The sequence below is a fragment of the Rhipicephalus sanguineus genome, chromosome 1 (assembly GCF_013339695.2).
Source record: "Rhipicephalus sanguineus isolate Rsan-2018 chromosome 1, BIME_Rsan_1.4, whole genome shotgun sequence".
In the NCBI taxonomy this organism is placed as follows: Eukaryota; Metazoa; Arthropoda; class Arachnida; order Ixodida; family Ixodidae; genus Rhipicephalus; species Rhipicephalus sanguineus.
Genome location: NC_051176.1, coordinates 228,834,347 through 228,856,087, shown reverse-complemented (window position 1 = coordinate 228,856,087; position 21,741 = coordinate 228,834,347). Strand labels below are relative to the sequence as shown.

Below are 21,741 nucleotides of genomic sequence, written 5' to 3'. Positions count from 1 at the left end.
CCACGCAATACCTATACTAGATATGTGCATATAAAGAGGAGAGGGGACAGCGCCACGGCCGTAGTTCGCCCAAGGCCCTTCGTGGTGCAAGGCTGGCCCTGCCGGTATTACTACATGGTATTCTATTTTTACATTAAACAAGCCATATGGTGTTATTTCCCAGCATACATTAGCCAGAACATTTCATACCTAGGTTGCTATGAAAATATAATAATTGATTACCTGACATTCTCAGGAGTACACATCTTGTTTTTTCCCCCTCAACCATAATTTACACATAAATGAAAACTGCTGATGTAGTGTACATAATTTTATTGCACATTCACACGTAAAAAGGCACCAAGGGAACTGCACTCAACCTGTCACTGAGAACAGACACAACAGAGCTCAAAAGTGCACTTTCCCACAAGGTACAGTCAATAAAAAATGCTTCTCTTTTGTACATCTGCGATATCTTCTATATATGTTGCACAGCCCGGTTCAGTTTGTACTGTAAAAATATAAATACTAATGTACATCTCCAAAGGCACTGCTGCATATGAGTGACAGAGTATTCACAATTAAATTTCAAGCATGCATTAACACCACTCCTACAGTGTTTACCCAAGCTCAAGTAGTGGTTACAACACTCAACTATATGTGCTGCATGCAGCAAACGGCTTAAAATTGCGAAGTAAAATGTTTCCAACGTCATTGTACAATCCACGAACAAACAGATTTAACGCTGCCAATAAAAGGATCAATACATCCTCTAGCACGTTTAAATATCAGTGATATTCAGGCCTGAAACGATTCAAACACATTCCCCCCCCCCCCCCCCCCCCCCCCCACACACACACACACACACACCCACTTTACAACAGGTATTCCAGAACATCAGCAACAGCCATAGTAATAAAAGTGCAATACTATATTTTCTGTACAAAGGCTTAACTGAATATATGTGAATGGCGTATGAAGTCAAACAAAGCTGTTACATTCAGACAAACAGTAAAAGGCATGAAAAAAAGATAACACAAAATATAAAGCACAAGCGACTGCAGTGATGCCAAATCTCAATAATGGGCAGTGGGCTCACACAAAGCAAACCATAGCAAAAGCAGTATAAAAATGCCGCTTTCTGCATGTGCTTAACATTACTCATTGTTAGTAAATCTGTTATCACACATAATACTAGCTCAAAATATTTGTGACTATTGCAACTGCTGCGGCTACACTAACCCCATTGCAAAATTTTGCAGAAGGCAGGGATCTTAATACAGATACAGAGCAGCTACACCCATTACAACAAATTCACTGCACTCTCAACAGACATTCTTTCCTGAATAGGTTTATGGTTTTAGCCAGCATGGTACAGCTTCCAAATGATGACAACATTGAGTCATACTATAGCTGGTAGTTTTTAGATAAACACAGTGGCTGTAGGACTAAAGCTACACACACACTATAAAAATTCAACAGCAACATAAACTCCTGTGTTTGAGTGCCTAAGCACAGAAGGGACAACAATGTACACACTGACATTTTTGTGAAGAAACACTACTGCCGTGAGTTTTACGCAAATGCATGTTGCAAGCATGTAAATTTAGAGAAAACACAATTTTAGTCAGACATTTCTTCCTTTTCAAGCACAATTCTAAAAGAAGACAATTCTAAAGATGACTCTATACCCCATTTCCAAGCAACAAAAATAATCACTACAATTCATCATTCTGCCATTATTTAAATAATAAAAGCAACAAGAAAAGAGTGAGAACATTGAATCGTAACAAGTAGTTTGTAATAATGACTTGCAAAAAAAAATTGATGTCAATCCAGGGGCTGAAGTCCAATGCTGAGTGAACAGACAAGCACGTGGCATTGGTGAATTTCCCTCTGTAGCAATTTGGAAAGCACATGGCTCTGCAGGACATAATGCATTACAGTAACTGACAGTGCTGGTTTTTCTTTGCCTGCTTGTACAGTGTGGTTCATTGTTGAAGGGAACACCTCAGTGTGTGGCTCGCACATTGGTGGCACTCTAGCTGCAAGTGCCAACTGCAGCTGTTAGAGGACCCCTCAAGAGGCTCCATTACAAATTTTCATTATACACTGGAAGTTGTAAGGTGCCATCTAGGAAGCATTTTACTGAAATAATTTATCAGATCATTTCATTATTGGAGGAGTTTGAAGTAACTGAACTGTGCTGTCACCATAGAACCAGGAGGCGAAAGCCTCCGTCAACAGACACACTTCCACCCTTTGCCTTGGCAAGCATCTGGAAGCAGAGTTCCCTCCCTGCCTTTTTCGATGCTCTGGAGATGTCGGTCATGTTCCATAGTCACCGACATCCCCAACTCACAGTGCAGCTCCCTCGAAAGGAAGGGCATGTGGCCTTCTCATAGAAAAGTTTAAATGTTTTCTAGCCATGTAGCCATTTCATACTTTGCGGACACACTCACCACAGAGCAATCTACGTGCTGTGCTTTTGTTTTGCAATGCCCAAGCCTGCTAAAGGGCCCTTTAATGCACTGTGTAGGGGAAAGAAATGTGCCACATTATCAACCACAGGTTACCTGCTGCAAAGTTACATGATTTTAGACTTGTCAGTGGGAAAAACTTGGATATGCTCCGCACTCATGCGTTTCTTTTCACAGCGTACTGCACTGTACTGTGCAGAGGCATTCTTTCTGCTTGCAGGTGCAGCTGGAACATGCTAGAGTGCAAGCCATTGCCTTTGAATTGGCCCTAATAGTATAGCACAATATACAACACTAAATACAGTTGAAATTCGATTTAACGAAGTGATGACCGCCCCCAAATTATTCTGTTAAATCGTGAAGTTCGCAAAATCAAGAGATTTTTCGGTACATTGAAATCTAAAATTGTAACTTAGTGACACCCAAAAGCTATTGCAGCTTCGCATGCACCGTTAACCCACGCTTACGCGTGTGAAAAGTCCGTGAGGGAGACCCGAACATGGAGCCTACCATATTCGGGCAATGCAGGACAGGTAGAAGTTCACGTGGAGCTTGACAGGCTGCCAATGCAAAGACTGGGAGAACAAAAGCAGTGATTGTGCGAGCAGGCCGAGCAAGAAAGTTGCAAGGAGACGATAAGAGCCACATGTCTCATAAATGATGAAATAACGAATGCAACCACTGTAGTGTGACTGTGGGAGTATTTACAGGGACAAGAAACCACCCCCACCCCTATCGCTATCTTGTACGTAAGAGCGCTAGCGACTGTTCAGTCCGTTGTTTCGTGCATGGGCGTGGTGTTCAGCCTCGTCAAAATAAAACTAGGGTTGTGAATAGGGTGGCTAGACGTTTTTAGGGCATGGTCAAAGAAAACCAGTCTGTGTGATATCTATTTTAAAAAATCACCACTTTTTTACTCATTTGTCGGGAAAAACTTCATTAAATTGGGTTTTACAGCCACTTAGTTTCGTTAATTCGGGTTGATGACAGCGTTGAATCCTATAAGTACCTGCCAGGGAATGCAAGTTTCTTCGTTACATCAGAAACTTCATAAAATTGGGTTTTGCTGATCAAGATTTAACTGTAATAGCAAACGACTCTCAGAACCTTTCCTATGGCATCTGTAGAATGATACAGAGACCAGGGACAAAATAATAGTAATGCTTTTCTAGTTCTTCATACATATATATATATAATCTTCTCCTTCGCCACTGGCTTAAAAACAGGGCCTAGCCATTACCACCTCAGGTGGCCAGTGGTACGAATTATGCAGAGACAAATAAGTGGAACTTCCGTTATATTACACGAACTAAGCACACCTCAATATGCATGCGAATATTTTTTTAACACACCAGTCCAGAACATAGCCTGTCTAAATAAGCAATAAAGCTGGCTTTATATTTTGTACCTCTGCCAATGGCATTTGAAAGTTATTTACTACAATTGACGGTGAATGTTCTAAACCTGGCCATAGTGGCAACATTCTAGTAGGAACTGAATGTAAAAATGCCCATGTACAGAGTTTTGGTTACGCACAAAGAACCCTAAGTCGTAAAAATTAATTTAGAGTGCTTTACAATGTCTACCATGGACCCTCACTGTTGCTTTGTGTCACTCAATCTTATCACTTAATTACATCCAATTCTCTAGTTTTCCAACACTGACAGTAAATCCTCACCGTAACCACAAATCATTCAACATAATATTTCTATTTATAGAGTCGATTACAAACATTACACAACCTTCACATCCCATGTTTCCTATCTTGAAACAAAACATTTAGCAAGGAGCACACAAAGAGGGTATTGATAGAGAAAGATTATCATCTTAAAACTAATGCACTGGGCTAGTGCCTTCACTATACAAGTTAATGCAAGACCAACAGCTCTTTCATGGCTGTGAAATTTGTTAAATATAAATTAAATTGTGAGGTTTAATGCCTCAAAGCCGCACAAGGTGCTATGAAGGACAGCACAGTGAATAGCATCAAATTAATCGTGGCCCCATAGGCTTCTTTACTATGTACAGTGCACAAGAATTTTTGCACTTGAACCCACCAGAACGTAGCAGCTGCAGCAAGGGACATTACCAGCAATTTCATGCTCAGCAGCGCAATGCCATAGGCACTGAGGCCCTGCTTTTGACAGCATTTGTTGTAACTACGTGCGACAATGCACATTAAATCATTTGCAACATTTCTGTTTGACTGATTGACATGGGTTCCTCAAAGAAACATGCAGACACCTGTTTCACATGCCAGTATTTCTGTTTACACTTAGGTGTAGGATCAGAATGTACTAAAGGTATATGCATCCTAATGCTTAATGTCTTCTATGCAAAGGCTAGATCTCCATGGCACATTCTTAAGACATTAAGCAATGAAAATGCTTTTGTCATAGTAGAATCACACTCACAAAACGAACAATTCAGCTTATAAACTGCTCAATTTTAAGCCTTCGTTATATAGTCCAAGTAAATTAGTTCAGCCCAACGGTTACAGCATTACTGACGAGTGCTTCGAAATTTTCCTTCAAGCTATTTGAGCAAAATAGGAAGTGTGACAGTCAATCAAAATGTTTCAAACAATAACAAAAGCAGATCCTGCGTACATTGTGCGAACAGTGGCCATAAACAATCAAACGAATATAAAACACAAGTGAATATCCCCACATCGCAAAGACGCAGCAAACTTTCGCTATTATGACAGCATCTACAAGTAAAGTGATCCACAATAGAAAAGTCTATCTGTTAAATAAAGGCATGAAATACATTTATAAATAAAAATATAGATAATGTACTGTCTGAGCTAAAACAAAAACCATAGAATGGTTTGAGCAAACTGCAGTCTGTTACTGTAACACAGTGAAAAAGTGTTCACTGAGGCTTACGCTGTTTTTCACACATATCAAATATACGTCTTAAAAAAAAAACAAGTTCTGTACACTATCACACAAAGGATCATGTAAGCCGAAACCATGGAAGCAACAACAATGAGTCTTTAGAAGCAACTAAAGATTACCTGGCTTGCAATTAAGCTCATTAAAATGGAAATAGAACCAAGCAATAAGGGGTGCTTGCCAGTTTAGTGCAGTGACTGCACTTCTCAAATGAGAAAGCACTGCTTATCACAGGTCAACAACAATTTTAGGATTTTGAACTTACTATGAAATATGCAGTTCACCCAGAAGTAACGACTTCAGGTGTTCCCATTCATCATTCTGAATTATTTTATTTTCCTTGGCTGTATGCCCTCCATGTCAATGACAAACGTAGACTTATGACTGGTGCTTAATAAAGCAAAAGGAATGATCTTTCACAGGAGTGTTTATGATGTACAGCCTCCTGCACCATATCTTTTACATGGCTGTGCAAAACCACATATAATACTTTTCCGTTGCTGAGTAATAAGAAGGTCGTGTTAAAGTGCTAACCGTTCTTGGTACTAGAGTACTTTATAAAGGTTCTGGTGAAAGACAACAAGTGTGCAGTTGCATCATTAAACAACAAATCACAGAACAAAGATGGAACACTACCAAGTGCAATGACCAAAATGTGCGTTATACTCCCAACAGCGTGGACACATTCAGCCTCACGTTACAGAATGCACAAGGCTTGTGGCAAGCTTCAAGCAAAGGGAGCAAGGTAATATGCCATTTGGCAAACAAGGTCAGTTTGTTCCGTACGTCTCTGCACCAAGATGCGTGGCTTCAATCCTCAGCAGCACCTCTTGTTCGCATTCTTTTTGATGTTAAGCTTCAGTTCAGGTTGCCGTACTCCTTGGGCTACCGGCACCTTCATGGCTTTTATTTTACAGGAAAAGGAAAAGCAAGAGGTGACAAGTTTAGTAAGCAACAGACACATGAAAAAAAAAAGTTTTACTGTTGGCAACAACTAGTAGAAGTACAGTTATGGACAAGTTAAACACGAACTGGTTAGGGCTTCCCAAAGCACGTTTAGTTTTTACTTTTGCTGGTACACTTGATGTCAGCATGATTTCGACTTGCATGTTTAGTGTGGGGCCCTCATCTTTTTGCAATTACGTAATTACCAATGTAAGATTGTGCTCTTGAGTTATCGCTTGCACAAGCTGTTCCACTTTCTTATTTCTTGTTCACGTTCCATTTGCCCACGACTGTACAACTGGGTGGTCTATTTTAATTGAACTTCAAAACAGAATTTCACCAATATGGCGATGCTTTCTTTGTTATTCGTTCTTCCAGCACAGCAACATTCAGATTGCTCACTTATTGTTCTAATCTGTTAGCTAATTAACAAAGATTCACAATTTTCTAAAATTTTTAGTTATGATATCTTTAGTGCAACGCTGCCATTGTAGTACAGTATTAGAGGAGGACAACGCAGGAGGCAAGATCAACTTACACAACTTGAGAAACACTTTCCACTGTGGAGATAATTGCTGAAACAGATTGCCTTTTGTCACTCCAACACTAAGACAGGGAACACTGCCCTTGTTATGGTCGGTGCTGTAACGACATACAGCAGTTCGCAGTGACAACTAGCCGACAATTACCATCCGTCATCCCGTGTTTGTGCCACAAGCAATGTTAGGATGCAAACAAATGAGCTTTGTAAGGCAAGATGATTACAGAAAGCTGGGTTAACCGTTTATACAGACAGTCAACCAAGTGACATAATGAAATCGTAAGGAAAATGAAAAAGGGAGAAGCATTATATGAGCAGTTTTCCCATTGCTCTTCATGCAACCAGATTTAATATGCATGCAAGAAAAGGTGAATGTTCTTCAAAAGACATTTTTGCTGACTGTGTTATTAAAAGGCTCCTCGCAAGGCCCCATTGCAAATTTCAGTTATGCAATGGAAGTTGTAAGGCACATTTTACAAAAAAGAATTCTCATATTAGTTTGTTATTGGAAGATTTATGGGGGGATGAGGGTCTCGAAAAATTTTTTTTAATTTATTATCCTATCTTAATGAAAACAGGCATGCATGTGTATCATTGAATGGAGATTTCAAATCTGCAAGCATATTTCAAATATTTCATTTAAAAAGGAAGTTATGACAAATTTCCTCATTGTAATTAGGTAATTTCTTATGGGTCGTTATGGTAACATAGAATACAAAAAGTTACTTTTCAGGACTACGTGGTTCTTCTAAAAGGTCCACCTCACAGGCTAAAGCAAATTAGATGTCAAAACAGCTGTTTCTTTGATCAGAAATAATTTTCAAACTTGGAAGGTAAATGTTAGCTTCAAGTAATTAGCTAGTACTTATCAAATAATTACAATTGCATCAATGTTCAGAAAAAAAGAAAAGCTTTAGCCTGTAGTTCAGGTGCTGCTGAAAAAACATGATACCAAGTTTGTTTAAATATGTTCATAGAAACCTCCTCAAAACTTCCGTAAGGCAGATTCACTTCACAAAAATAACAAAGCTGAGAAAATCGCATTTCAAGATTTAAAAACATTTTAAATTTAATCTTTTGAACATGTAAAAAAAAGACGGGCCATTTTTCCATAACATAGTATTTTTCCAGAGCATAATTTGGACTACAAATACTTGAAATAGTGATTTCCAAAAGTTGACAATTTTTACGATTTTTTGCTATTTTAAGACCCTCGTCCCCCCTTATATGAAACCGAACTGTCCTGTTATAATGCTGCCAAGAGGCAAGATTCACTGTCAGTGCAGGCACTCTAACCCTTTGCCCCAGCAAGTGTACGCAAGTGGAGCTCTTTCTCTGCCTTCACCATTGTGTAGTAGTGGAGGGATTTCATAACAGTCACGTGAGGTCCCATGTCGTCTCTAAATTTTTCTCTTCCTATCTTGCTCTGCAGTGCACTTCCAGTGGTGGCATTGCATATTTTGCAGCAGATGATTAACTCAAGCTACATGTCGTGGCCAGCGACACTGTAAGTAGTGCACGTTATATAGGGCATTCATGTGTGTGACCTTTACTCTTGTTCGAAGTGCGGCCCCCTCGAAAGAAAGGGTGTGTGACCCTGTTTCCAATTTTGGCTTTTTATCCCGCGCAGCCATTTCATACTGTGTAGACAGGACTACTAGGAAGCGATCTATGCACTGTGACTGTTTCTTTACAATGCCCAAACCTGCTGAGAGGTACAAGACTGCAAAAATTCTGTTCTTCACTTTATTTTTTTTTCTTTTAATCTTTGGGTAGCTGCCAACTCTTGTTATGGTACAAAGCCTCAATATCTCAAGATCAGCACAAATATTTAATTTAGTCTGCAGAGCACTGAACAGACTCAGCTTTCTGCACCAGAACCATAGTATGTGTGCACATGCCAGTGATTTATGGTACCATGAGACTGACACAATACGCACTGATGACGTAATGAGTCTCCTTTTTTATGTCCGAAGCCGTGCTGACTTGTTGCACTCTGAAGGAATGAGGCTCCACAACGAAACAAGACAAACAGTTCGGACAGGGGTATGTTAAAACTCAGATTATGAGATGAGCTGAAGCAGTCAGATCAGCCCCCCCCCCCCCCCAAACACACACACACACACACACACTTTCTTTTCCATGGTAACCATACCATGTCACCACCATCTGCCAAATCTTTTGTGATAGCAAAGGCATGAAATATTCCATTGAATATGTCATATGATGAATACGACAGCTAGGGTTTCTGTCACACTAATAAACTCCTTACAAATGCATGCACAATGTTGGAACGTAGCCTATGACCTTGCATATTGCTACAGACTGCCCAATGAATCTTGCATTTAACGCAGAAACATCAATATGCAGAAGCATATGGCTTTTCATAAGCAACCAGCAATGGTCTTAACTTTCAACAAATGTAGTAAATAAGCTTCCTCAATGCAAAAAAAAAAACTAAATGATTTGGAGTTGAAGCTTCTCCTTGACATGTCTGCATACTCACAGTATGAAGCGTACCATAACAAATTTCCATTGTATTGCACAGTTCAGCCCACTTACAACTCTCTCATGGGATAAGAAGAGTTCACTAAAGATAAATTTGTCCTGTGACGAGTTGTCCTCAAACAACTTATAACATAGCCAACAAGGTGACTGACTGCCTCTTAACCTTTGAATACAACACATCCCATTAGTTAAAAGAAACAGCTGGCTATGACTAGTAGTGTTGGCTTCACTATTACACATCAATGGCAGCCAACTTTGCAAGGGGAACATGAGACTACCATACAGTAACACTGTCACATAAACATTATTGCTATCACAAGTTTTCTCTGCCAAGCACATGCTGAAGTTTTGGATTCAAAATAGGAATGTGCAAATATTCGAAAATTTCGAATAATGACTTGAAAAGCATTCTATTCAATTCAATGCTCGAATAAAATAGTGCATATTCAAGGTACCAATTATTTTTCGGATATTTTTTGAATAACCGTAACCATCCGGAAAACCCCAAAGGAACAGAAAGTTTGAACAGCCAGGGGTCACGAGGATGGCTTCGTGTACTAGCTGGTATTGCACCTTGGAAACATTACAACGCACACAGACGGGGACCAAAATTTATGTACACGTTTAAATCAAGAACAATAGACGCAAGCGCTGTCTTTGTGTAAATTGTTCTTGCAGCTACAGTATTCAACACTGGTGTTTACCTGCTTTTCGTGCTAAGGCCCTTGCAGTGATAGCTGATTCATCTGTTTTATTATATATTTATCTGTGTGTGCATTGTTTGATTGGACAGTTTAATATTTATGATTCAGTTTTCTTTAAAAGCTGGTGACAACGAACCACCTTGAAATTCTGTAATCACCACACATTCACATTAAAATACTTCAAAGGCTCTAACGTAAAGTACCGCGGAAGTGCCCAATTTTGCACAAGCGCCCAGTATTAACATTTCCAAAACTTCAGAATTCTCAAAATTATACATGTTAAAGAGACAGGGCATGCAAACACAAACACAAGAGAGAAGTCGAAACACCAGAAGTCTGTTTTGTTAAGTCCGAGCACGGTTGCAGAAAGCAATAGGAAAAAGCGTGTAGTCCGGTGTTCCTTACAGTTATTGCGTATCTCACAGGCTAAAGTAAGTGGGGGGTAGATACAGCGTTAATGTTGTTTTTTATGGCTGCAATAAGCTAGGTAAGATATGTGCCGCAGTACAGAGAAAGAATGAGCGGGTGATAGACAAGAAGCGGACTGACATTTGTTTCGTGAAACATACCAACAAATTTACTGATTGATGTACGTGTGTAGTGTACAAGATTCAGTTTAGCTGTGGCCGCTTCTACGTAGAGCAAATTGGTCGCTGTGTGAACCAAGGATTAATGGAACATAAGAGATCACTAACCGGAGGCTCACCATCTAATCTATCTCTACATTGTCGAATGTGTAAGTGCACGCCAAATTCGATGAATGCGCGGTTTCGTACCGGCACAGGAATGAAGAAACGCATTTAATGGTTGAGGCCTGGAATATCGATAATAGTGGTAGCGCATGCTTGAGCCAACCATCAATTAACCTGCATGAGGAAGAAATCAAGTGTCTGAACAGTTATCTCTCACGTAGACCAACACGACTGCCAGATTGATAGGTTCGCCTATTGCATGGGCATGCGCAGATAAGTTTTCGTGCCTTCTTTCTTTTCCGCTGTTGTGCGCCTTTCCAGATGTTAGTCGGCGGTTGTGGTGTCTTGGTGTCTTGACTTCTCTCTTGTGTCCGTTTTTGCACGCCCTGTCTCTTTAACATAAATACTTACCAACTAACCCAGCTTTCTGTTATAAAAAAAATTAAAATTATATGTTTAGCCCCCCCCCCCCCCTTCCCCAGCCATAACAACCTGACATAATAACCTAGCCATAATACCTGACACTCACTTCAAGAACAAGCAGAGAAAAGCCAAAGGAAATGTGCTGGTACTTTTAGAAAACATTTATAAATAAAACACGATTAAATTAAACTTGTGCAGATGGTTACACAGTCTTTTTTTATAAAAGCAGTTGGTGATCAGTGCATCAGGTACAGTGTACATGGTAATAAGGTAGGGAACCTGCAAACTTTAATTAAACAGTTCAAATAATCATGGCAATGCCCCTTCATTGTACTGATCATCATCTCCTGCCAACTTCTAGGTATGCATGCTAACGAGCCTTCTGAAGTACATCGTACATCTCGCATTATGTGCTAGCTGGCAGCCGTGCAGCTGTACTGTAATTCACTAAGTTCAATGTTCACTAAGTTCAATGTAACCAAACTGGAACAGCAAAGAGGTCAACATTTAGGTGGATATCCAAAAGCTTCCTGCAGGATTTATTTGCTGATAGGAAATTGTGCATGCTAAGCAAGAACCTCACTTTAACAAAGGCTGTTATAAACGGGTTTGACAGCATGGCAATATCTTCTAGCAATTGTAATGTGTTCATGTTCACATTTACACATCCTTTTTTTTTATTACTCACCGATTCCCATAAAAAGCTCCTGGATATTGGTAGCCTTAAGAGCACTAGTCTCAACAAAAACTGCACCATGCTGGTGGGCATACGACTCTCCAGCTGAAGACGGGGGCACATACACAGAAAAGAAGACGCAATAAATTATTATAAAATTAATTAAAATGAATTATTTTTCAAGCTTCAGCAGCAACACAGACTTCTGCAACCCACACACCAAATGCTGCACAGACACTTACCACCCATTTTGGCCAATACAAGTAATCCATTCCATCTGTTGCTCCCTATCCATGTGTACGACATCCCCTCGCTGCAACACTTCACCAATACTGCATAACCTGGAGTCACTAGCAGTGCTCTAGCACCTCAAGAAATAAAATGTTGATAATAAAGAGTTATTTTTAGAGCTGTGCGAATAGCAAAATTTTGGGTGCGAAGCGAATTCGAATAATAAATATTGAGTGCGAATCGAATCGAATAATTTCGAATAATTTTCGAATATTTCTCAAACATTTTTCGAATAATTCGAAGTGATATTACAGAAAAAGTTGCAGAGAATCCCTAAGTATGTTCTTGTGAGATAGCAACATGAAAGTGTTTCTTTTCGCTAGGTTGATGAAGCGCTGGTGGGGTCATATTTCATAGTTGTCTTTCTTATCAAGAATGAGGCAATGTAGAGGCCGAATTCTATTTATGTAGATGATTTGGTGCAACCAAAGTGTTGCCGACAACACTTTACACGTGATGGGCAAAAATGCCATTTTCTCAGCCTCTCCTCCTCTCTCAACTTCTGTGGAAGGCCAACTGGTGTGGCAGACAAGGGTGTGCTCCCTTCAAGTCCGGAGTTCCAAATCTGCCTCGTAGACGTCGATATATAAGAACATCTGAAATTTTGGATGCTAAAAAGCTTTGGCGTCCGATTTCTCGGACTTCCTGCCCAAATTTCAGGTCCAAAACAGCATTAATTGAGTCCCCAACTCTGCCAAATCTTTCATCTCCATATTGGAACCAGCGTTTTCTTGAGTTAATACATTTGCGACCGTAGCGGAGTTTGAAAGGCAGCTTTGCCGCAATACGGGGGTGTGATGAGGTGAAGCATATTGAAAATCTAGGGAGCACTTCCAATCGGACGTTGACTGTCTCTTGCCTAAGTTCGACCGTAACGGAGCTTGAAAGGCAGTTTTGCCGCAATACGGGGGTGTGATGAGGTGAAGCATATTGAAAATCTAGGGACCACTTTCAACCGGACTTTGTCTCTTGGCTAAGTTCGACCGTAACGGAGCTTGAAAGGCAGCTTTGCCGCAATACGAGAGTGTAATGAGGTGAAGCATATTGAAAATCTGAAGGGGTCACTTTCAATCGGACGTGGACTGCATTTGTCTTTGGGAAGTTCGAATAGTTCGAATAGTAAAATTTCAGTGCGAATCGAATCGAATAGTAAACACTATTTGAAAAATATTCGAAATTTCGAATATTCGCACACCCCTAGTTATTTTTCCTTGTGGTCTTGAATAATAATAGTGATTTTAAAAAAATACATATATAAAGTTTAAGAATAATTTCAAAATGTATAACCTAGTTTGGTTGTGGCTAAGAAAAACGAACCCCTTGAAAAATTCTTTTGAGATTTACATGCTAGCACATCAAATCTGTTGCGTAAATTATGGTACACTTTTCTGAACATCTACCATGTTTGATAGAGACCACTTCATTCTGAATTAAAGAATAAGATTATTCTTCAACACATCGAGCACGATGTGCCCAAATCAGCTTGCACAGATATATACAAAAATTCAACTTGTTGTAAGCCTGACACAGAAGCAAGAACTCTGTCAACACAACAAGCGAAACTCAAGTGTTTCTCATTGCTGCATTGTGGTACACGTTTCAATCTGTAGCATTAGTGGCTTCTTGTTTTTTATTTCATCCTTTTCTTTTTGTATATATCAAGTCAAACTTCAAACTATCACCAATGTGATAAAGTACATCAATGACATTCTTTTCCATAAACTAGATCATTATGGTACGTGCCAGTGTTGTACAGAACGGCATTCCAAGGAGCGACGTTCCTGGAACTAGTTCCTTTTGGGAGGAACGGAGGAATGCCACTGTTCCGTTAAGGATCGGTGGAACTGTAACCGTAACTCGTTACATTTGTGATGGAACGGTAGAGGGAATGGCATCCCTTCTGTAAACTTTCCACAAAGTCAGTCTGGAGGTGCATGAGCGGGCTGTGGCTCTCTGTGTTTTCCGATCTATTCGTTCATAGTGAATGAGGTTCTGAAAATACAAAGCTGAGGTGGCATTCCCTGAAACGTTACGCGGAGAGTGGGTTTTGGAGAAGCAAGCCACCGCTGCAGGACCTCAAAAGAGGATGGCCATCCCGTAAGGCGCCACTGTCTAGGCCATGTGGCCACGAAGAACCAAAAGAGGAATGATTCAAAATAGTAGGAGCAAAGAAGACGACGGACGAAAAGGGAGACATACACACAGGGCACCCTGTGTGTGTGTCTCCCTTTTCGTCCGTCGTCTTTGTGCCCTACTATTTCGAATCATGCAATACCAACACGCCCAGTTGCTCACTCTTACAAATGAGGAAAGTGGGTCCCAAGCAGGCAGATCACATGGCTACCGGCCACAGTAGCAAGGAACACTTGTGGCCTTGCCAAAAGGTGTGTCGCACAATTCAACGTTGTCCAAGTCCTTTTCTACTTACTCGGGAGTGGGCCAACATACGTGGTTTGTGTAGTTTTATTATTATTTTTTTTTTGAAAGTGAGCAAGAATGAGTGGTTGGAAAATGAGATCTGGAGAGTTTGCTGGGCGCAACCCAGCCGGACGAGATCAGCTTGAAAAGCGCTGCCTTCTACATTCTTGACGTCACCAATGTCCACTTGCGTAATCAAGAGACTGTCGAACACTTATCTATCCGTCCCTAACCCCCACTACTGAACAGATGCACGCACGTATGCAGCACATTATGCAGGGTAGAATGGGCGACCGCATGAAGCACAAAGAACTCGTGGCTCTTCGGTATCGCCAGTGGCTTAATCCCAAGGTTTAAGGTACCATGGATCCTACACATTTCTATGCCAGACCTCGCAACCATCAACAGCAAGACAGAGCTGGCTGCGGTGATCAAGCCAGCCATCGCAGGTGTTGCCACATCATCCGCGCCCAAAGATTTCATGCCGTTCGGCCACCAAAACCTTTCTAGACTAGGCACAGGATGAGCTGTTGCAACACCCGCTTGTACCAGTTGACTGCCCGCTCTCGCAGAACTTCAAGAGACTGAACTATAACTTTTCCTCTAGTGCAACATGGCAGAACCCTCAAGCGCTTCGGTGGAATGGCTCTTGAACATTGCCAACGAAGTGCTCACGAAAAAACGAGTTCGCCTGTTGGACAACAGCGAGTCAACTCTTGCAGAGTTCAAATAAGGGACTTTACTAAGCTACGAATATGTAGACTGGACATCATTCTGCCCCCCCCCCCCTTTCTTTATTCTCTTCCCTTCTTTTTCTCTCTCTCATCTTTCTACACCCTTTCCCCAGTCCCCCAGTGTAGGGTAGCCAACTGGATGTTTTTCTAGTTAATCTCCCTGCCTTCTGCCTTTTTGTTTCCTTCCTTCCTTCCTTTCTGCAAATCACACTGTGATATCAAATCAGAATTCAATAAACGACTATGTATTGCTTCTTTAAATGCGGTTTCTTGTGCAAGACATTTATAGGTGCATGTTAGTAACGTCCTATTTGCTCATCTGAAGCGCAGACCCTGACTGCACATCTGAAGAAAGTGAAGTTGAAAGTGCTATTAGTGTTTCAAGAAATGTGTCTGGAAAACATCAAAAATAAAGGAAATGAAGTACTTGCTCGCAGCCTTCATAATTACTTTTTCTGTGCTGTGAGACATCTTAAGATGACTAGACCTAGCAATTACGGCATTAATTAAATAAAATAAATTATTTAATTCTTTCATTAGCGCAAACAGGCAGTCGGGTCAAATGGGAGAATAGCTGTTTTTACTCGAAGAGGCCATTTCCATTTTGAGATTTTGAAAAATCAGCCTCTGGTAAGTATTGCGCAGCAATGAAATTCAACCAAGTTCACCGGCGAAATCGAAAGTGAAGCTCTGATCAGCGCAACTAGCAGACGGCCAGAATGACGTCACTGTTCACGACGGCGATTGCAGTGATCTTAGTTCTTCTGCATTTCTTAACGTACAAGCGCCATACGTGCCCTAATTGCAAACGAAACCCACACAACCATGAAGTGAAGTCTATCGATGATTGATATAACAATGCTTGCTCATTCTGGACGTTTCATAAGAGTATGGCAGTTGTGCTCTTCCAAGCCCTGATTTAGTTTCGCCGGTCAAGTTGTTCAGATTTCGTTATTCACTGATTATTGCCAGTGGCTGCTATTGCGAAATCTGAAAGCGGCAACAGGCTCCTCGCCCAAGAAGGGCTGCAACTCTCCCATTTCACTCGACCGCCTGTCTTGACTACTCAAAACTTAATTACCATAATTGCTTTAATTACTGTAATAATTGATGTATCTACTCACCTTAAGATGCCTGCCACCACAGAAAATGTAAATAGGAAGACAGTGTGAAACTATCTCATTTTTCTTAATTTTGATGATTTTCGGACACATTTCTTGAAACACCCTGTATGTGTTGGTCTTGTAATAGACTAGCACCAATGCTGCAGTTAGACATGTCTTGAGTATATACGTCTGGTGCTCCGTGACAAAAAAATTGTGAAGCTGCGTTTCATTACGTTCTTTTTACCTACAGATAACGCATTGCCAGCAACGATCAAAGTCGTACATTTTCGTAGTTTGATGCGAGTTTAAAATTTCTCCCTTAATTTAACCTCAGGATTGTATGACACTATATTTTAATTTAACGAATCAAATGTAGCAGTAAAGTAACGACACATTCCAATGTTCGAAAAGTAACTGGAACGAGTTCCTTTCGCACAGAAGGAACTTGTAACGGGCACTTGTTCCAAGATTGGGAAGGAACGAGAAACAAACTTTCGTTCCTGTTTTAAAGAAACGTGTACAACACTGGTGCGCAGAGACAGGTCCTCATATAGAAACAACGAAATAAAGGGGTAACAACTCACTTGCTAGACTCACTTCTCGATGATCTTCCAAGTCACACTTGTTGCCTGCAATACCCAAGGCGATGTTTGGATCCCCATGAAGCTGCAACTCTCTCACCCAACTCTGCACTGCATTAAAGCTTTCCTGAAATGTGCAAATATAATCAGCAACGCTATGACCATACAAAAAACACGCTAAAACACAAGCAGAGAGAGCATGAGTTGGTGCAAATGACCTAGCTTGTATGTGTGTTTTCTGAAGTATTTTGTGGGACCTGTAATAGCTGAACATGTTTATTTCAATAATCAATTCTATATAATAAGAGTCAGCAACACAAGGACAGCATGCTGTACAGTGCCTGCCAATTCACTGTACAGATTACTCACATGGTACCTGCAACCCACAGAAAGCTAAATGTGAGAGCAGCTAGTTCAATCATGCTCATGTCTGTATGGCTCCGCAGATGCACAAGAACATGCCATTCAAAGCAAACCTCAATGTTCAGGGGCTTCTTTATGTTACGGTGAATTTCTCAACTGCCCTACACAAGATTGAAGAGTTCCATAGAAGCATGTAGCAACCAGAAAACTGCATAACAATAAAACAGCAAGGCACCATATCTGAGAAAGTTTGGGATAGTTACCATGGACGTGATGTCATAAACAATGACAGCAGCCCCAGCACCTCGGTAGTACATTGGTGCCAAAGCTCGATACTGCAAATCAATGTGAATATTTGATGCACAAACAATATTTTTATGTTCTTTATATTCTATGCAAATTTTGTTAGATAAATAGGCAGTATAAAAATACTCAAAGAGCACTTATTAAAAACAACCTATTATTCACATTGCAGTTCCCTATAACAAAGGCACTGGGGAGATCATTGCTCAATTAGTGCAAAACAAATACAATTAAGTGCTACAATGAGATTTTAATTGATAAGAAATGGTGTTAGTACCCCATAGCAGGAGAGTAATATAAAAACATCAAAAAAGAAAATACTTTTTAAAAAATTGCAGAGTAATGAGCAGACAATCTTTCTACAAAATGCACTTATTTTTGTAAAATGTCTCTTAAAGCATGCCATGCATATATTCCACATGCTCTCTCAGTAACAACCAGTGTCACAGATCCTACACAACTACTACCATAAATGTTATGGTCTGTGTGCTACACTTTATTCCTAACTTTTTGTTTCTTTTACTTGGAAGAAACCTTTGATGTCTACTAGGAAGTGGCAGAACTAAAGAGGTGTGAGGGAAGGCAGCAGATACCCAAGTATCCTCTTCCTCTCGCTGCCCTCCTCCTAGCAGTGCGAAGTGTCAAGCAATGGTGCATTCCTGCACTCAGGACGAAAAAGGAGAGTCATGCTGTGCAACCCCAACAGAACCCTGGGCACAGGCCCTGCTACGTGCTCAGTTGCTCCCATAGCAACAAGAATTTTCTCATATCATCCAGCATGCCCCACAAGCCTACAATACGGAAAAGAGAACCAACTTGACTACATGGATTAAAAAAAAATAGTGACATAAATATAAAAAAGCACATTGCATACCCTTTCTTGGCCAGCAGTGTCCCAAATGTTAAACTTGAATGTACGGTCATGCAACACCAGGTTTTTCATCATAAATGATGCTCTAAAATCAAACCAGACCATAGAATTAAATGCGAGTATGTATACTTCGTGCAGCACACAAATGAAACGCGAAGTATTTAAAGGATTTGAGAGCATGCTGCAACTTATTTATCAATTACCATACATATACCACTTATGAATTTTTTTTTTAATTTTGAACAGCAGAGTGCATGCCCTAAATGTAACTGGTAACATTGTCGGCCGTCATCCTTGCCCACACATATCGTTTTCACACAGCGTGGGGCTGCTCACCCTAAGCTGCAAATTATACTTATGCCCCCGTCACACTGACAGTTTCACCTTCCTTAAAGTATGTCTGCACCAAAATTTATCTGACAGTTATATCAGTTACTATCTTCCACTCAAACACAGCAAACTGACAAGCCAAAGGAAATTCTGTCATCATGTGCTGAAACTGAAAAGGGCCAGCAACTCGATCGATTAATGACTAAATTATAGTAAAATTATTCACAATAAGTGAAATCAGTCATAGTAAAGGCACATATTGCTTCCTGGCTGAACATTCAGCATATGTCAAGCAGGAGCATTTGAACATGCACAAATTCAGATCAAGCACTGCTACAGATTGTTGAAGCATGCTTGCCTTCGAAGCTGTTACGCTCAGTCCTACAGATAAATTTTGGTGCAGACATACTTTAAGGAACGTGAAACTGTCAGTGTGACGGGGGCATAAGTATAATTTGCAGATTTGGAGAAAAATGAAGTTGAAGAATAATGCAGTACAGCCACATTTTTTTTTTTTCGATTCATTGCACAGACAGAGTGCGATGCACACTGTCCTCAAGTACAAGGTATGAATGAAATTGCGTTCAAAGTGAACATTACGAAACTACATGAACAACACGTTTTCAGCAGTTCATCGAAACGAGCTATGTACACTTAGGAAAAAATGACATTTGATTATCGCACACGAAGCAAACAGGGCGACTCACGTTATCAAATGAATACCCACCCTATAGTGCTCTCCGCACTGGAATTAAACGTATTGTACACAAACCGCTGAAGGATGCTGGATTTTCCAACGCCGGAGTCCTGCAAGCAAAGAAACCTGCCCGATGAACATTCAGCAGGTTTTCAAACAGAATGCAACACTGCACAGTAATAGCCAGGCATGAATGACCGCTAGATCTGTAGCGTACGGGCCTGCACTTAAAATATGCCATAACCACAGCAATCACATGGCATCTAGCAACAGGTTACGCGCTAACAGCTGACTTGTCGCGCAGTTCCGCTTTACACATAAACAACAGAATTCACATATCATAATACTATCTTACTCCAAGAAGGCAGACTTTGACTTCTGTGGTAGTATTCATCGTCGACACTGACTCCGCCGTCCGTGGCTAAGATTTATCATTATCAATTCAAAAAGCTCTGAACACCACCCCGACAAATCAACCGATCGATGCGCCATCTGAGAACTCTGCCGAGACTGGGATGACTGTGAGCATAGACAGCATAGAGTCAACGAGTCAACATATACGTTACTCTATGTTGTGAGCACTAGAGGTCGTGGCCATCGTGGCTGTGATTAGGCTGCGACACCATGGAGGAAGGAAAAAAACCATGAAAAAAAAGCCTGAGGAGGGGATAAGACTGAAGATGTTGGAGTATTTTTCTAGCCAAAAGTAGCCTCAGCGGCCAAAGACGCGAAAGCATGACCGCTGAAAATCGCGCGAATGAGTCAGGCTACAGTAGTCAAGCTGTAGCGCCGCTTGGCGCCTTCTTCTGACAGCACAGCGACAGAACGGACGCGGAACTAGGGACCGTAACAGAACTGCAGGTAAGTTGGCGGGAAATCACAGTTTTTACGAACCTAATAAAGCCAAGAAAAGCAAAAGAAAGAAAACAAAAAAATGGCCGCGTATCTGCGTGCTTTGCTGCAAATGCCGTATAAATACGGTCCCTAGAATTACAGTGTTCTCTAGTACACTGTACTAGAATATATATTCTAGCGGGACCGTAGTATAAAGACGATAGAGGAGGTGCTGCGTTAGAGTTAGTGCAGTAACTCTACGCTGCGTTAGAGTTACTGCACACCTTTAGGTAGCGGAGTTGCGCATCTGTCTTCCAACGCCGCTAGCAACCATGCATTGCGGAGAAGCTGCCGTTTGGGCCATTTTTTTTTTATTTCTCGACGCCGCCGCTGCAGCGAACTGAACTATAACACTCGCCATCGACAGCCAATGTTTATCGCCGGTCTTCGACACGCCAGACAGGTTAATCGGCGGCACGGTAGGCATGCCGCCTGCAAAAACGAAGTGCGACTTCACCGCATAGTTGTGGTTGCTAGCCGGACCTATGCGCAACTCTGCTACCTAAAGGTAGCATATACAGCGACTCTACGCTGCGTGAGATATGGACGCCATCTGGCATTACGTCGGGAAACATGAGCTTGTGCAGATGGTTTCCTTCCTCCGTGGGCGTTCGTCGGCGCGCATCGCGTGGCATTTTCAGCGCAGCTTAAGAAACTAGGGTCTTTAGAATTGCGTATCTATGTATTTTCTATTAAAGGAACACACCACCTAATACTTACCTAGTGATGTTGCGCCTCAGATGTGCGTAATATTTAATTTTTGATCGACAACGCTCACAAGTATGAACAGCCGTACGTACCAGTTCAAGATGGGTGGGCGGTAAGCAAGTGGTTCAACTTTGGCCGGGTCGCTGTATCGGGTGACAGAGACCAAAATTTCTGCGTTTAAGTTCCCCAAGAAAGACTATATATAGTCTTTAAAAAAGAAACCGGACCCCTTGATTCGTTGTCAACAGCGTAGCGCGAAAATGTTTTCGGGGTTCAAATGGTTCATTTTCTCAACAAAATGCACCCAACAGAATACCCTGCGCGCTGCCCATGGTGCTCTGAGAATCCCCGGCCTGCCCCCCATTGACCAAGCTAAGTGTGGAGCGGTGGGAGGAGTTGCTGGCCAGCGATAACCTTGATGATCGGGTCAGTTTGATCGACAGGGCACGCAGGGCGGCAACTGCCTGTGGCTTCCTGGACTGAGGGCAGCCAGCACTGCTAGATGGTACTTGCGGACCAAGCATCACAAACCCCTTTCTGTTAATAAATGTTTTTCAGGGGCGTAGCCAGAAATTTTTTTCGGGGGGGGGGGGGGGGGGG

General features: G+C 41.3%; 1 protein-coding gene across 2 annotated transcripts; it reads right to left on the bottom strand.

The window, feature by feature from the left end:
• Positions 1–842: 842 nt before the first annotated feature.
• On the bottom strand, positions 843–20,056 carry LOC119373718 (ras-related protein Rab-31). 2 transcript variants are annotated; one of them, XM_049419991.1, is made up of 7 exons: positions 19,895–20,056; positions 19,570–19,649; positions 18,516–18,597; positions 17,602–17,673; positions 16,979–17,102; positions 11,858–11,950; positions 843–2,377 (listed from the first exon to the last, which is right to left on the bottom strand). In XM_049419991.1, the coding sequence occupies exons 1-7, from the start codon at positions 19,931–19,933 to the stop codon at positions 2,220–2,222; spliced, it is 648 nt and encodes a 215-aa protein (XP_049275948.1). In that variant the 5' UTR covers positions 19,934–20,056; the 3' UTR covers positions 843–2,219. The 2 variants fall into 2 exon arrangements, with proteins under 2 accessions (XP_049275948.1, XP_037499712.1); XM_037643784.2 differs by lacking the exon at positions 843–2,377 and adding an exon at positions 3,096–6,259.
• Positions 20,057–21,741: the final 1,685 nt, after the last annotated feature.

Excerpts from the sequence above, each read along its gene's own strand:
- LOC119373718 (XM_049419991.1), bottom strand. The coding sequence starts at position 19,933 with ATGAATACTACCACAGAAGTCAAAGTCTGCCTTCTTGGA. Across the intron at positions 19,650-19,894 it reads TCAAAGTCTGCCTTCTTGGA|GACTCCGGCGTTGGAAAATC; the intron begins GTAAGATAGTAT and ends CTTTGCTTGCAG. Across the intron at positions 2,378-11,857 it reads GGAGCTTTTTATGGGAATCG|AAGGCCACATGCCCTTCCTT; the intron begins GTGAGTAATAAA and ends CTTTTCTATGAG.